The 16,549-nt window shown below is 47.9% G+C and overlaps 1 protein-coding gene across 3 annotated transcripts in view; it reads left to right on the top strand.

The window, feature by feature from the left end:
• The window catches only part of Klhl22 (kelch like family member 22), a 38,634-nt gene extending 24,751 nt beyond the window's left edge, over nt 1–13,883 (top strand). For all 3 annotated transcript variants that reach the window (XM_052158716.1, XM_052158719.1, XM_052158718.1), the window contains exons 5-7: nt 2,240–2,432; nt 8,556–8,789; nt 12,929–13,883. In XM_052158716.1, coding sequence (XP_052014676.1) covers nt 2,240–2,432; nt 8,556–8,789; nt 12,929–13,294 — 793 coding nt within the window. In that variant the 3' untranslated portion in view covers nt 13,295–13,883. The remainder of the gene's footprint in view (nt 1–2,239; nt 2,433–8,555; nt 8,790–12,928) is intronic.
• Nucleotides 13,884–16,549: the final 2,666 nt, after the last annotated feature.

Here is a 16,549-nt window from a genome sequence, read left to right as displayed (position 1 = left end):
TACTGGAAATTTGCATTCAGTCCTTGGAGCCCATACAGAGGTTTAGAATAGGCGTCACAAAGATGTCCTCTGACTTTACATGCATGCCATGGTATATGTGCTATCTCTCCCTCTCCCCGCCCGTGAACATACACACACCAATACAAACAGAAACAAACTAGAAAATTATAACAGTAAAGGGGAGTTTGGTCAGCTAAATGTGGTCATGGATACCTGTGATCCTAGTGCTTGGAAGACTAATGCAGGAGGATTGGGAGCTAAGGGCTTATTTGGTCTACTAAGCAAGTTTAAGGCCAGCCTTAGTTATGTAATAAGACCTTGTGAGGGGTGGGGAGGAAGAGATCAGATACAGATAGATAAGGCAGAATAAAATCTATAAGCCTATAGTTTCAGGGAATATTTGTGTGTTTCCTTAAGCCTGAAGCCACAGGTCCAAAGAATTTCAGCTGAAGACCAGAGAGAATCAGGTGGGAATCTCCAGTCTTGCTTCACTGTGGTAGGGAATAGCTTCTGACTGGCTGAGCTGAGGACCGGAGGAGGGAAATCTGCACACTCGAAGAAGGTCAGTGTGCAGGAAAGGCAGCAGCCGGCTCATTTCGACCAAGTGGCAAGTTTCTCTGCCTGCCAGGGTAATTTCATGAGACCCTGTTTCAAAATTTTGGAAAGGTTGGACTAGAGAGATGATGCAGCTGTTGAGAGAACATACTGCTGTTCCAAAGGGCCTGGGTTTGGTTCCCAGCTCCCATATATTGGCTCACAGCCTTCTATAATGGGATCTGATGCCCTCTTCTGTCTCATGCTTTTCTGTCATGCCGTCATACATGCAAATAGAACATTCATATACATAAAATACATAAATATTTTTTAAAGTTCTAAGGTGAAAAGAGGACTGGGACTATAACTTGTTAGTAGCCCGATTGCCTAGCATCCAGCGACCATTGTCTCAGTCCCTAGAGTAGCAAAGGGAAATGGAATGAGGCTGGTCTTAGGTTGTAGAGGGAATCCCGTGTGGGCTCAGATGTTTGGGCATCAGAGTATAGGAGTGTGTGGGTTTTGATGGTGGGTTTTGTTGGGAAGCGGATGTGGGAAAATGCAGGACTCTATTGAGGATAGTTAAGTGAACAGCCACGTTCATCTAAAATACAATAGAGGCCAGTACGTGATTGTTGGTATGCTGGGTAGCTGAGAGCGCCTGGGTGGGGATTGCTAACTGGATAAGAGACATGGGAAAAGGGAGGGAGGGACATCCTGGGCTAAATGAGGTTGGACAGCAGTGACAGGACTGGCTCTGTGCAAGGTTAGATGATTCTCTTACTTGAGGGTTAGGTTATTTTTTAACAGTTGTCAGGGAAACAAAGCCGTGTCTTGGGGATGCTGTGTTTTCGCTGTGAGAGATGTAATGTGGCCTGATATTAGGAAAGTAAGCTAGAGTCACAGTGCTCAGAAGTTCTGCTTTCAGCAAGGGTTAGCAAGGTGAATGGTTCTCCTTTCCCATACTCTTCTCTTTCCCATATCCCCCTTGCCTGGACTGATCATCATTGTGTTACCTCCAGCTTAGCCTCAGCCTAGCCGCCTTCCTGGTCCTGCAGAGTCCTCTGGCTTCATACAGTGAGCCTCATATTTTTCCTTTAGTGAGTTGCATTTCCTTTAGTGAGATCCCAGGGATCTCAGGATCCTGATCTCTGGTGACCAGAATTCAAGGTGAGAGTAGACTTGTCCACCTTGGCAAGGGTACCCTGAGGGGTTGGGAGTGGAGACAACTTCCTTAGCTGGGGAAGTCAGGAAAGCCATCAATCAGGGAACAGTCTAGTTATTTCAGATGTATGAGAGGAATAGGGGAACCTATGACTATCAGTAAGAACAAGGATGTGATGGTGCACAGGGTGACCTTTGTAGACCTCACAAGATACAGTGTTGGGGGAGGCTGGGATGAGATGCAGTAATTTTGGCCTTCCTATACACAGGTGAGAGGAAGGTGGCCGTAGAAACACCTGTGGGCAGCCTGTGACAGACATTTGGATAGACAACCCTAGAGAGGCCTGTACCTGTGCGGGGGACTCCAGGCCACCATGGGAGTGTGCAGTGTTCCGAGAGTCTGCAGTCATGGTTCTGGGTCAGCTCGTTCTAACAGCCAGGACCGAGGGTGTTCAGACCAGGCTGCAGCAAGAACTGGGGATGTCCACCTGAAAGGGAAGTAGCTTTCCCAGTCAGTGACATACTGTCCTTATGTTCTCCAAAGGTATGACCCAAGGCACAATCGCTGGTTCCAGATCCAGTCCTTGCAGCAGGAACATGCAGACCTGTGTGTGTGTGTGGTGGGCAAGTATATCTACGCTGTGGCAGGCCGCGACTACCACAATGACCTGAGTGCTGTGGAGCGCTATGACCCCGCCACCAACTCCTGGGACTATGTGGCCCCACTCAAGAAGGAGGTAAGGAAGCTCTCCCTCAGGAGCCTTCCCATTTTCCTTCCAGAGACCATCCTGGTCTCGGGTCAGGGAAATCAAGCCTAGTAAGTGGAGGCCTGGTCTATCCCAGGATTCTGTATGGGCTGTGTGCTGGTGGGCGTGTCAGGAGGCCTTGCAGGAAGCATTCAGATTCATTCTTCAGACCACTGCCCCTTGGGAGTTCCGTGTCAAGACTGCTGTTCACTTTGTCTTTATACTTCTGTATAGATGGACATTTTTCTCTTACCTATTCTTGCTGACACAGATTGGAAGATTTCCAAATATGTCAAAATAGAGGGACTCTGAGAGGCTGAAGGGCAGCCTGATTCACAGGTGTTTCCAGACTCCTCTCCTACAGGAAAAGAGCCATAGGACTTTCCAGAGGCCACAACATACTTTGGAAGTTCTATTTTTATTAAAGACAATAGTAGTCATGTATATATAGCATAGTATCTTGGGTTAGTCCAGTTCAGAGATGTTTAAAGTTATGTAGATTATGCAAACGTAATGCTTTATGGGAGTCTTCTTACTTTTTGTGGTTCTGAGGTACTTTGGCCTAGCTCCAGACCACTTGCCATGTGGGATCTCATGGCAAGAAATGGGTCTTTTTGACATCAGCTCTGAAGCCTCAGCCTCTGAGGGAAGGTGTGGGGGCTGTTTGCTGTGCTTGCTCCAGACTGACTCCTTAGGGGTCCCCAGGCCCTGCAGAGTCCGACGGTGGAGTGACATACATACGAGCTCTGCCCTTGTCCGGGGCTGGGCAGGAGCTCTGGCCTCAGGACTTTTTCCACTACCTACCTTTGTTTTTTCTCTCTCACTCTTCCTCAAACCCTTGCGTTAAGATGACCTCCGGGTTGAGATGGGGATGTTCTGTAGCAGTCAGACAGCAGATCTGATTCTTGTTATCCTTCCCTCAGGCCCCTAGCCATGCCAAAGCCGTGCTCTTTGGCTTTTTTGCAGGAAGGAAGCTCTGCCATAGCTCTGGGAAAAGGAGCAGAGTTTTCATGGGAAGATCTGAGATCTGCTGAGATCTGATAGAGTCCATTCTAGGAGTTTTCATGGGAAGATCTGAGATCTGCTGAGATCTGATAGAGTCCATTCTAGGAGTTTTCATGGGAAGTGTCTGAGATCTGCTGAGATCTGATAGAGTCCATTCCAGGAGTTTTCATGGGAAGATCTGAGATCTGCTGAGATCTGATAGAGTCCATTCCAGGAGTTTTCATGGGAAGATCTGAGATCTGCCGAGATCTGATAGAGTCCATTCTAGGAGTTTGAGAAAGGTCCATGGTGGAATGGCAAGCTTGACTCTTTGTCTGAGGCTGTGAACAAAGCTGTAGTTCTTCATCTTGGCCACAGAGGGGCGGTCTTGAACCTCACTCAACTTTGGCAGCTAGTAGCTACCTTCCTTCTTCATGCACATGCTCATCGCCTCCACTATTAGCCAGCTACTGTGTACTAATCATGGAGATTAGTGATTCCCATGTCACCATGCAGTGGTGACAACTGACAAACTGTTCTCCACCAGGTGGGCTTCAGTGACTTACTTATTAATCACCCAGAAAACACTAATTAGTTCCAATTCCAATAAGTAGATGAAGGAAAGGAAAGCTGAAATGTTCTGGAGGGTTCAGAACTCTTGAAGGATTAAGTGGAGTTGTATTATTTGGGGACTGTCTGAGTAAGGGTCAGAGCAAGGCCTGGAAAAAAATAGCTAGCCATATTTCACTGACAAAGGACATCCCGGGGGCGAGGGGAGGGGTTTAGTAGTCTGTTTTGAGAGGGACAAACTTGAAAGCCCCCTGTGAAGAGCCGAAAGACTAAAGAGCCTGCGAAGGGATAAGGGGGCCATGCTGAGACCTGTGTCAGTGGAGGGCTGGGCCAGGCCTGTGGGCGTGGAGGGACACGGAGGGCTAAGAATGCTTTGGAGGTCACTCAGAGTGGGCTGTAGATTGAAATGTAAAACTAAACCTTTTAGAACAGTGAGCCTAAACAGGAGCCTGATGTGGTGACATGTGCCTGTAATGTCAGCACTAGGAGAATGAAGGAGGTCACAGCAGAGTTTAGGTCAGCCTGGTCTACATGGTGACTTCCAGGACTACATAGCAAGACTCTGTCTTAACCAAAAGGACAAAACAAAATAAAAACAGAAGAAAATGATGAGGATACCGACTAGGTGAGTTTTTAGACTTGATGTTAAACACATCTTCACCGTGTGTGGATACAGGGCTCAGACTAGCCTCAGGTGGGCAGGGCAGCTCCTGCTTTAGGAATAAAGCCAGCTCACAAGCCCCACCCCCCCATTTTTTTTTCTTTTCTCTTTTGGTTTTTTGAGACAGGGCTTCTCTGTGTTGCCCTAGCTGTCCTGAAACTCACTCTGTAGACCAGGCTAGCTTCGAACTCAGAAATCCACCTGCCTCTGCCTCCCAGGCACTAGGATTAAAGGCGTGCGCCACCACCGCCCAGCCCACCCCCAATTTTTGAAGAAAGAAATTTATGAAAGAAGTAGAAAATAGATGCAAACCACATGAGCCATAGCATTGAAGAAGGCAAGACACATGTTGGGGTGTGCACCTTTAATCACATGTGTGAAGCTGCTCTATAGAGAGACTGAGGGTGGGGTGCGGTGGGAACAAGAAAGAAGTGGGAGGGAACAAGAGGGTAAAGAGATTTCTCTGAAAAGACAAAGACAGATGAGTACAAAGAGAAATAGCACTGTTTACCACAGGAAATGCACACAAAGCCACGGTGAGTGCTGCCTGTCTGTTGGGGCAGGGCATTAGGTAGGAAGTGACCTCTCTGCCGAGTGCTGTTGGGCAGGCTATGCTGGCACTTGTGTCCTTTCCACTGTGCCCATCAGAAGGTAAAACAGTGTGCTCTCTAGAGGAGCGTAGCATCTCGCAGCTGCTGTGCTTCCCATCCTGGGGATTTATCCTGGAGAAATGAAGACTCTGCCACAAATACTAATAGCTACTGTTTTGGATAATAGCCAGAAACTGTGAATAAAAGAGCTGTCTCTAACGGGTGAATGGCTAAATAAACTGCAGTAGAGTCCAGCAAGGAAAAGAACTAACTGGGGATATTGGAGAACCTGGACAGGGTTCAGTTCCTAGCAGCTCACCAGGTGAGCAAGCGCACGCTTTAATCCTAGCACTTGGGAGGCAGAGGCAGGGCATCTGAGTTTGAGGCCAGTGTAGTTTACATAGAGAGTCCCAGGATAGAAAGGCCCTATTTCAAAACAAAGCCTGTTCTATTTTATTTGTATGATGCTCTTTTTTGTTTGTTTTGTTTGTCTTTGTTTTTCAAGACAGGGTTTCTCTATGTTCCTGTGGCTGGCCTAGAACTCGCTGTATAGATTGGGCTGGCCTGGAAACTCACAGAAAGTCACCTGTTTCTGCTTCCCAAGTGCTGGGATTAAAGGTGTGCACAACCATGACTTGGCTCATGCAGGACATTCTTAAAAAAGAAAGTGTTTGCCAGGCTGTGGTGGCGCACGCCTGTAATCCCAGCACTCTGGAAAGCAGAGGCAGGCGGATTTCTGAGTTCGAGGCCAGCCTGGTCTACAGAGTGAGTTCCAGGGCAGCCAGGGATATACAGAGAAACCCTGTCTCGAAAAAAACCACCCCCCCCCAAAAAAAAAAGGAAAGAAAGAAAAGAAAATGTTGTAGAAAGAAAGAAGAGAGTAGTGGTTGTACAGGAGTTTGGGTCAGAAGAGAAGTGGTTGGGATTATTGTCCACTTAACTGAACAGAGAGATGAATTCTCCAAAGCCAAGTGTTTGTTTATTCAGAAACAGCAAAGATAGCTCCCCCTTGCTGTTGCCAAGTCGTACTGTGGTGGACCATAGGCAGGTATTTCCTTTAAAGACAAGGAAAGTCTTTAAAGACAATAAGTCCAACTCTGGTGCATTTTCTCAGAGGATAAAGATTTTATCCCTGGATCCACAGAGCAAGAGAGAATTTACTTCTACACACACACACACACACACACACACACAACGATAAAGACAAGATGCAGACAAAGAGCTGTTGGAGAATAAACCCCTTGGGCTTCAACTATTCATTGCAGGAGCCGTGACGACTTTCTCTGGAGTTTCTGGTTTTAGGGAGTCCTCACAATGGATCATACTGGCAGCACATGTATGTGAGGACCCTTTGGGTTTGACATGACTGTTTCTCTTTTGGCTCAACTCTCATAGAACACCTGGAGGGTGCTAGTGCTGACAGCAGTGTTGTGGGATGACATCTGTTTCATTCTGTTTAGGATGATGGAGTACAGTTATACAAACCTTCACTATTTAGAGAAACTTCTGGAAGGAAGCAGGGGACCCTCTAATCTCAAAATTATGAATTGGAAAAGAAAATTAATCTCTGCAGACTGCTACCTGTGACAGGAGACGATGTGGACTCTGCACTTGCTCTGCTGCTGTGTGCGCCTCTCCAGCTCCTGCTGTACCCAGTCCGATGACACCACCATGGACCCCACACCACACAGAGCTCCCTTCTCCTCACGCAGTCAGAGCCATCTCTTGGCCTTTGGGTGTGAGTCAATCAGACTCGAGGGGCCAGTAAGTGCACATAGGGTTAGCTGGGTGGCCCAAAAGGACACAGCTGCCAAAGTAGGGGCAGAGCATCCTTGAGCATTACAGCCTAGTGTCACCTACACCATCAGTAAAGAGGGATTGTTCTTTGTATTGTTGTCCTTTGTGATCCAAACTAGGTCAGTTTTAGGACACCCCACCCCCACCCCACAGGACAGTGAAATCTTTAACAGTATTTGGGTAAAACCTATACATCCAATCCAACTCTGGCACAAATGTAATCCCAGCTACTTGGGAGACAGAGTCAGGAAGATAAAAATTCAAGGCCAGTCTGGGCTAAGGAATATGAAGCCAGACCTTTTCTGAAGGTAAAACCATGTACGGGTTGCTGGTGTGATGCTGCACTCCACTAATCCCAGCAGAGCCGGGACTCAGTGAGTTCCAAGACACCCAGAACTGCACAGTGAGACTCAGGAATCTCAAAAATCACCAAAGTGATTTTTGGGGTGGGAGCTTGGAGGACAGGGGGATTAGGGGTGGGGTGCGATATATGAGAGAAGAATAGATGAAAGAGAGGGAGGGAGGGAGGGACTGGGAATGTAGGTCAGTTGGTAGAGTGCTTGGCTAACCCATGAAGCCCTAAGTTCAGCCCTCAGCATCAAATAACCCTAGTCATACACACACACACACACACACACACACACACACACCTATAACATGCCTAATATTGGAGGTAGAGGCAGGAAAATGAGAGGTGCATGGCCATCCTTGTCTACATAGCAGGTTCTAGACCAACCTGGGATTCAGGAGACTCTCTACAACAACAACAATAACAACATCAACAACAAAAGTAATAAGAATTCTGGCCTCCGTGGTAGGACATTCGTCTTCATTTGCAAACCCATGTGTTCAATCACCCTGTATTACAATACATCGTACAATGTACACATTATATAGACTGTTGTATACAGAAGACTGAACCTCTGCACATGGCCAATACAGATGCAGTATACTGATTTGAGTACTTCTTATCCTTGTTCTGGTTGAATCTAGAGACGTGAACCCATGGATATGGACAGCCAGTCATATTTGATGCCTTGTTTCAGTCTTTTCTTTCCTACAGCCTACTTCCTGTGTGTGGGAACTATGTGCAGACAGATAGCTTAGCTGGTACAAAGTTGAAGCAACTGAGGGCAGGTCTTCATTGCTGGTGTACTTCTCTGGCAACTTGGAAAGTGAGCCTTGACTTTCTTGTTCCCAGTCCAGATATTTCCTTTAGAGACAAAGAAACACAAAGATTACATTTAGTTACTGGGTCTGTGGATAACATAGGCTGTTGGAAAGAGGTTAGATGTCAACAGTAGGGCAGTAATTCAGATAGAACCCTGTGCATTCTCCAGTACCTGATGGCACATCAGCTGTGGTGAAGCCTTGTCCCCTGTGTTGTCAGGCAGGTTCAGAGGGGTAGTGGCAGCCTCAGTAGAGCCTTCCTCACTACCTTCCTCACTGCCCTCCTCACCGCCTTCTTGCCCATTCCTTACCTTTTCTGGCTTTCTTGGTGACTCCAAACAGGTGTATGCCCATGCAGGCACCACGCTGCAGGGGAAGATGTACATTACTTGCGGTCGCAGAGGAGAGGACTACCTGAAAGAGACACATTGCTACGACCCAGGAAGCAACACATGGCATACTCTGGCCGACGGGCCTGTTCGACGAGCCTGGCATGGCATGGCTGCCCTCCTCGACAAGCTATTTGTGATTGGAGGCAGCAACAATGATGCTGGCTACAGGAGGGATGTGCACCAGGTGAGCTGGACCCAGGCCACCCTCTCTCTCTAGAATTGAGGAGAAGGCCAAGGAGCTCCCTTGTACCCTCTGGTTCCATGCATGCATAGCTTCGCCACTACGCATGCCCTGTGCACATTCCAGATAGTGCATACGTATGCCCTCCAGAGAAGTTTCCCTTCTGCCTTTAGTTATGTTTACATCAAAAAGTCAACTTACCCAGACCCACACTGCAGACCCTAACAGAGCATGAGAAGAATGGGAGGCACTCACACCCTCTACTTGTATTTTTGGTTCTCAGTCTGTCAGTGACTTACTTATAGCTGGTCTTAGTCAAAGACCACCCAGACCAAATGTGGTAGTCCATTCCCGTAGCTCTCCTGTAGCTCCAGTGCTCAAGGTCTGGAGGAGTGCAGGTTTGACACCAGCCTGGGCTATGCAATGAAATGAAATTAAACAGAATATGCCTTTCTCGTGAGCATTTGTCTTCGCCATTCTCCAATTTAACACTTAGTCTCTCTTTCTCGCTCTCTTTCCCCTCTCTCTCCCTTTCTCTCCCCTTCTCTCTCCCACTCCTCTTCCGTCCCCCCTCTCCCTCTCTCTTTCTCTCTCTGTATGTATGTACGCATGCATGCATGCAAATGCCACATGCACATACATTGGAAAATTAATTAAACCAGGATCTTACATATGGTAGAGAAGCTTTCTACCACAGAGTTCATCTACAAATGTCTTTTTACTTTTTATTCATTAAGTTGACCAGGCTGGCCCTGAACTCTCTCTGTAGCCTCATCAGAACCCTTTAATCTGTTAATCCTCCTTCACGCTCTTTAGCTGGAAATAGAGGCTCGTGCCAGTGGGCCTCCTTCAGAACTGCTGCCTGCCCCTACTCCAGTAGCTAGACAGAGCTGCGTTTGGGTTGGTCTCAGCTTTACTTCACATTACATTATGAGTGATACTGGCTCTGGAGAGCTTGTCAGGGGTTTTGGAGTCTCTCAGGTACAAAAATTTCAGCCCAGACCCCAGACCCCAGACTATTGATTTAGAAACTTTGAGAGTGGGGTTTGAACACCTGGATTAACATTTCCTCCCACGGTGAGACTGTGACCTGGTGAATGATGTTCTCATTGTTTCTATCAGTGATCCCCAGAAGCCTAAATAACTCAAACTTATTCTCACAGTTCTAAGGCCAGCAGGCTGGCAGACACCGCGCTTTACTGGATAGCTGTGAACAGCCTTTTTTGGCTGCGCTCCCTGCTGGTAACCAACCACTTCATCTTCAAGCAGCAAGGGCACATGGAGTCTTCCTTCCTATCCCTTCTATCTGCCTTTCTGTTTCTTATTTTGAGTACTTACATAATTAAAGATGTTTCTCCATTCGTGATAGGATTGCCAATCTATATAGTCTTAGGACAAACTAAAAGCATCCTAGCTCAGATGTGCATTTAACTAGGCCATGGATGTAGCTAAGTCCACAAAATGCTTTTTATATAAGCACGAGGACCAGAGTTTGATTTCCTTACAACACACATAAAAAACTGAGCACAGTGATGGCTGCTTGTAACTGCAGTACTTAGACTTGAAGACAGGTTGGATCCTGGGGTTTGCTGGCTAGCCTAACCCAATGCTGAGCCCAGGACTCAGTGAGAAATCCTGTCTCAAAAAAAAAAGAGTGATTCCTGAGGAACATCCTATGGCATTGACATTTGACCTCCGCATTTAGCCACCCTTGACCCAAGGGCTGTCATCACTTAGCAACATGAAGTGCTGTAGGAAGAAACTCTCAAGATGGAGTAGCTGACAAGGGCCACAGCTTTACCTTCCCTGCCCAGCATCACACACGGACTGCACTGACTTAACTAACTCCTGAAGAGGCCAAGTCCAAATTTGGAACCATGGTGTCTATCAAAACTTACATCAATGTGAAAACTGAAAAACTGTAAGTGAAACCTTTCTAAGTCAGAACTGTCTGTTGACTGGCCACAGTTGCTCACTCCTGTGCTCAGAGCAGAGCCTAATAGGTCTCTGCAAGTTTGAAGCCAACCGGTCTACAGAGTTTTAGGCCAGCCAGTGTTACGTATCTAGATCCTGTCTGCAAACTAAAACTATGGAGTGGGTCTACCCAGAAAATACACCTCAAAATAACCACCTTAATTCCATCTGTAAAGTCAGTTTTTCTATGTAACCTAACACATTCATAGGTTACAAAGGTTAGGAGTCTAGGGTAAGGAGTATTATTTATAATTTTACCTATGTAGCTAGAACCTCAACTTGATTGCTTTTAATGAAGCATATAAGATTTTGAGCTTTGTTACCCAAATCTAAGGCCTCAGTACTTGGGAGAAAGTAGGAGAGCAGGCTATCCTTGAGCTCACAGGAAGCCACCTGCTTCTTTCTGCCTGTCAGTTTTTGTTTGGCTTTTGGTTTTTTGAGACAGGGTTTCTCTGTGTAGCCCTGGCTGTCCTGGAACTCACTCTGTAGACCAGGCTGGCCCTGAACTCACAGAGATCTCCTGCCTCTGCCTCCAAGTGCTATGTGGCATGTGGCACCACCCCCAGGCTTGAAGAAGAGATTCAAGTGTCTCTTACTACATACTACTCACTGCATACTACTTACTCACTACATACTGCTCACTGCATACTACTTACTCACTACATACTGCTCACTGCATACTACTCACTACATACTACTCACTACATACTACTCACTGCATCCTGCTCACTGCATACTACTCACTACATACTGCTCACTACATACTGCTCACTGCATACTACTCACTGCATACTACTCACGCATACTGCTCACTTCATACTACTCACTATATATTACTCACTACATACTACTTACTACATACTGCTCACTGCATACTACTCACTACATACTACTCACTACATACTGCTCACTTCATACTACTCACTACATACTGCTCATTTCATACTACTCACTGCATACTGCTCACTGTATACTACTCACTACATACTACTCACTACATACTACTCACGCATACTGCTCACTTCATACTACTCACTGCATACTGCTCACTACATACTGCTCACTGCATACTGCTCACTGCATACTACTTACTACATACTACTTACTACATACTGCTCACTGCATACTACTCACTACATACTACTCACTACATACTGCTCACTTCATACTACTCACTACATACTGCTCACTTCATACTACTCACTACATACTGCTCATTTCATACTACTCACTACATACTACTCACTACATACTACTCACTGCATACTGCTCACTGTATACTACTCACTACATACTACTCACTACATACTACTCACGCATACTGCTCACTTCATACTACTCACTGCATACTGCTCACTACATACTGCTCACTACATACTACTCACTGCATACTACTTACTACATAGTGCTCACTACATACTGCTCACTACATACTACTCATTGCATACTACTCACTGCATACTGCTAACTGCATACTGCTCACTGCATACTACTCACTACATACTACTCACGCATACTGCTCACTTCATACTACTCACTGCATACTACTCACTACATACTATTCACGCATACTGCTCACTTCATACTACTCACTGCATACTACTCACTGCATACTACTCACTACATACTGCTCACTGCATACTGCTCACTACATACTACTCACTGCATACTGCTCACTACATACTACTCACTTCCTGTCCTGACCGTGAGACATACATGGCAGCTTTGCTTTCACCAGCACTGGGTGTAATGAGTTCCTTCCCTCCATGGTTGCTGGTTGACAGGACATTTTGGTCTTACACTTCTTGGATTAGTAGTAGATTGTGCATTATTTCTCAAGTCTGTTTATTGCTTTGGCTATTTATGAAAAGTTTGGTGGTCAGCAAGTCACTGCAGCACACGCTCCTCATGAGTATGAGTGAGGGTGCTATGAAGGAGGAAGAGATGTTAGCTGGGTCATGGCCTCAGCTCCAGTCTTCCAAGGGAGAGAAGCAGGACTGGATCTGGAGAGAGGAAGGCACCTGCTCGCCTAGGAGCTAAAGGCTCAGGAGGCTAGAACATCCATCCAGGGGAGCATCCTGCAGCGGGCCTGCTGTACGCTGGCCGTGGACAGAAGTGACCTGGGCTGGGCTGGCAACCTGGGGTTGACACTGGTCTTGGCTTTGCAGGTGGCTTGCTACAGTTGTACGTCTCGTCAGTGGTCATCGGTCTGCCCACTCCCAGCTGGGCATGGTGAGCCTGGCATTGCTGTATTAGACAACAGGATATATGTGCTGGGTGGCCGCTCTCACAACCGAGGCAGCCGCACAGGCTACGTGCACATCTACGACATGGAGAAAGACTGCTGGGAAGAGGGACCCCAGCTGAACAATTCCATCTCAGGCCTGGCAGCCTGCGTGCTCACCCTGCCCCGCTCCCTGCTCTGTGAGCAACCCCGAGGGACGCCCAGTCGTAGCCAGGCAGATGCAGACTTTGCGTCTGAGGTGATGAGTGTGTCTGACTGGGAAGAGTTTGACAACTCTAGCGAGGACTAGGCTTCTTCCCAGTGTGAGGGTGTTCAGGAGGGGTGATGGGCAGTGAAGGCCATAGAGCCTGGGTTGGCACACCAGGCTCCAGGGAGCGGCCCTTCCCCAAGCCATCCTGGTTCACCAGCTGCCCTTTCCACTGTTTCTTCAACCAGCTCGCTGCCAGCACTTGCAAACTCTATGGCTCTGAATTACATTACAAAGAAAAATGCTGGGTGAAAGGGTGCTGTCATCTGAGGGATCACCAGGCCCATTCTCTGTAAACTGAACGAATGGTATCTATTTGGCCTCTTCTCCATAGTCTTGTCCCTGATGGGTTAAATAAGGTCCTTCCTGCAAGAGCCCTGGGGAAAGCACTCCTAGCCATAGCCAAAGCTCGTGACTCCCTTTCTGTGAGCCACGGTCAGTTTAGTGAGCAGTTCCAGCTGCCTGCAGCCAGTGCCTTGAACACTGGGGAGCTCTCAAGGTACACTGTTAGAGATAACAGTATACCTGAAACTGGTCCTGGAGATAAAGACATACCCTCATTGCTTTGTGTTTCTGACCCAATATTGTTGAAAAATGAAATAAAGCATTATGCAAGAGGTGTTACATCTAATGGGCTACAGTCTTGAGTTTCTTTTCTCTCTAGTATCCCTTTGGCATACAGGGTGGTACAGGTTAGCCACCCTGGGGGGTGGGCTTGGCATGGGAACTGAGGCTCTGCACTAAAACAGGGGCTCACTACCCTGCCTCCGACATATGAGAAGCTCCCCAATTGGAAAGGATGTTGGTCACACAGAGACCAGGCCCTAAGCTACTGAGGTGGTGAGTAGTTGCCTGTCTCCTCATCAGAGCGTCTAGGATGTCTGCCCAGAGGCTCACCAGCTCCTGCTGCCTCATATCCACTCTAGCCCCTGGGCTTGAGCTGTGGTGTGAAGAGTGACCTAGTCCCATCCTCCTTGGGAGCCCAAGATGGCTCACCTCACTGCATGCCTTAAGACAGAAAACTCTTGAGGACTGGGGTGCAACTCCGTGCTAGAGAGCACTTGTCAAGAATATCCATTCATATGAACGGAAAAGCAATATGGAACAGGACAGGAATGTCCTGGTCTGTGTCAGGAAATAGATTTCAGGTACCAGGGGAGGGGTAGTAGTGTATCACTGGAAACCAAGGCACAAGCCTAAATGTGGGTGCCTTCCCACATCTTCCTACCTCCTGATTTCCCAGAAGTTTGTCAGGTGACTGACTGACTTGGTTAATCATCTTGAGGGCTGTGTTAGCATAGCAGGTGAGACCTCCTCTAGTCACCTTTACAAGTACCTCTCACCCCTTGGGAGGTATCTGGCATGGCCTCTGTCCAACATGGATGGACTCAGGTCTGAGCATCCAGACCACCTTCTCTACTTCTTGCTACAAGGTCTTCAGTTGCAGAAGCCTACCACAGGCCTCCTGCCAAGAGTGGGCAGCTCGCAGAGTGAACACTCGAGCTTCCCACTGGTGCTCTTTCAAAGAAGGAGAGAATACATAGTGGTGTACAGATGATGGCTGAGGAAAGGTATCCAGTCAGGCAGGATCCATAAACACAGTGGAGTTGATGTCCACCAGCATGTATAACCTCACTATCTCAGGATCTGTGACTCCTGGAGAGAGGACATCACACACATACCTCAGAGTGACAACCCCCCCCCCCCCCCCATGTTAACACCTGCCTGAAGTGAGTCACTTCCTTCAAGGGCAGATGGTCACATCTTCCAGTGTTGTCTCTCTGTTCCTAGAATACCATTTTTCAGGTCTTAAGAGGATTTGCTTCATGTGCCAGTCTGCTGGCACTACTGTCACACAAGCCAAATGTTGCCAAGGTTTACAGAAGGGTTCTGCTTGGCCAAGGGTGGGGGACCCTCGGCACTCATGGGTTTTCCTGGTCTTGTGCACTGGCTGTGTCTGCACTGCACTCTCAGGGCCGCTGTCTCTGGCCATATCATTGGCCCCTGCTTCCTGCCAGCAACCTGTAAGAGTATAAAGTCTCTGATGTCCCCGAGTGCCTAGTGTCACCATCCCAGATCTCACACTGTGAATCTTTCTTTCCATTTCCCTCTGTGTAGCCCTGGGTGTATTAGAATTTGCTTATAGGTAGGAAAAACAGGCTGGCCTCGAACTCATAAAGATCCTCCTGTCTCTGCCAGCTAAACTCTTGCTTATGTTGCCTTTGTCAGCAGTGGTCACAGCAACAGGAAAAGTAGACAACATTCAAAGTCACCATCTACAGTTGTCTCAAGAGCTGAGCCTGCAAGGCTCAGCTTGTGTGTTTAGGTACCAGGCGGGAGCCTGCCCTGGCTTAGGGAGAGGGTCAGTGGGGCATGGGTGGCGCTGGGGACCTCATGACCCTGGCTTAGGGAGAGGGTCAGTGGGGCATGGGTGGGTGACACTGGGGATCCCATGCAATGATTATGAAGTTGGGTTGCATTTAGGTTTTGCCCTTCATAGACATCAAGCATGTGAATGGTCTGTGGGAAGAAGATAAGCTGATGCTATTTGAACATGGCCCCGTTGAGGTTCCCCTCAGGTTCAGTAAGGTCAGTACTTATAAAGACCCAGCTGAACAATGCAACTCCAGGGACCTCTGCTGCTAACAGCCTTGGGAGCCTCCTTGGAGAGGGCACTACTGAGGGCAGGGTTGTGTTCACCGTCAGCTTCCCAGAAGTGGTTGGCCAGAAGTGGTTGGCTTGTTTACTTGTTGCTGAGAAGTGTTTGCACTTGTGACCACATGGGAAGACTTCCTTTTACCCACTCCACCTCTCCCCTGCACCAGCAGCCTAGGCAGGCGAGAAGGCCAGGCGAGCAGAGGCCTGAGGTCCCTCTCCCCTGCAGCCTGCTAATGTCTGTGGCCTTGGGCCTGTCCATTGCTCTAGGTCCAGCCCAATCCACCACCTGTCCTCATACTCAAGGTGCCTTCTGCTGGCTGCCCAGGAAGATATTGTCTAACTTTCCCTCAAATCAGAAGTGCAAACTCCTTGGTGGGACCTGGCTGCCAACAGGGGTGTGCGAACTTCTGCTCAGAGTCTGGAGCAGTCTGCCTCAGGGTCTCCCTGCTTTGTCTTTTCTGGATCTATACAGCTCCAACTGCCTCCTGTCTGACCTAGGCTGTGGTAACCATATTTACTGTGTCCTGCCGTGCCTGGGTGAGGCCAGTGATTCAAGGCAGTGATGAATGAGGAGCTCTACTGGCGACAACAGTGAAGGGTTAACAGAGGGCCCTGTCCTAAGCTGCCTCCCTGCCCAGG

The sequence above is a fragment of the Apodemus sylvaticus genome, chromosome 15 (genome assembly GCF_947179515.1).
Source record: "Apodemus sylvaticus chromosome 15, mApoSyl1.1, whole genome shotgun sequence".
NCBI lineage: Eukaryota > Metazoa > Chordata > Mammalia > Rodentia > Muridae > Apodemus > Apodemus sylvaticus.
The sequence above is the reverse complement of the archived record's forward strand: the minus strand, read 5'-3'. Positions and strand labels throughout refer to the sequence as shown.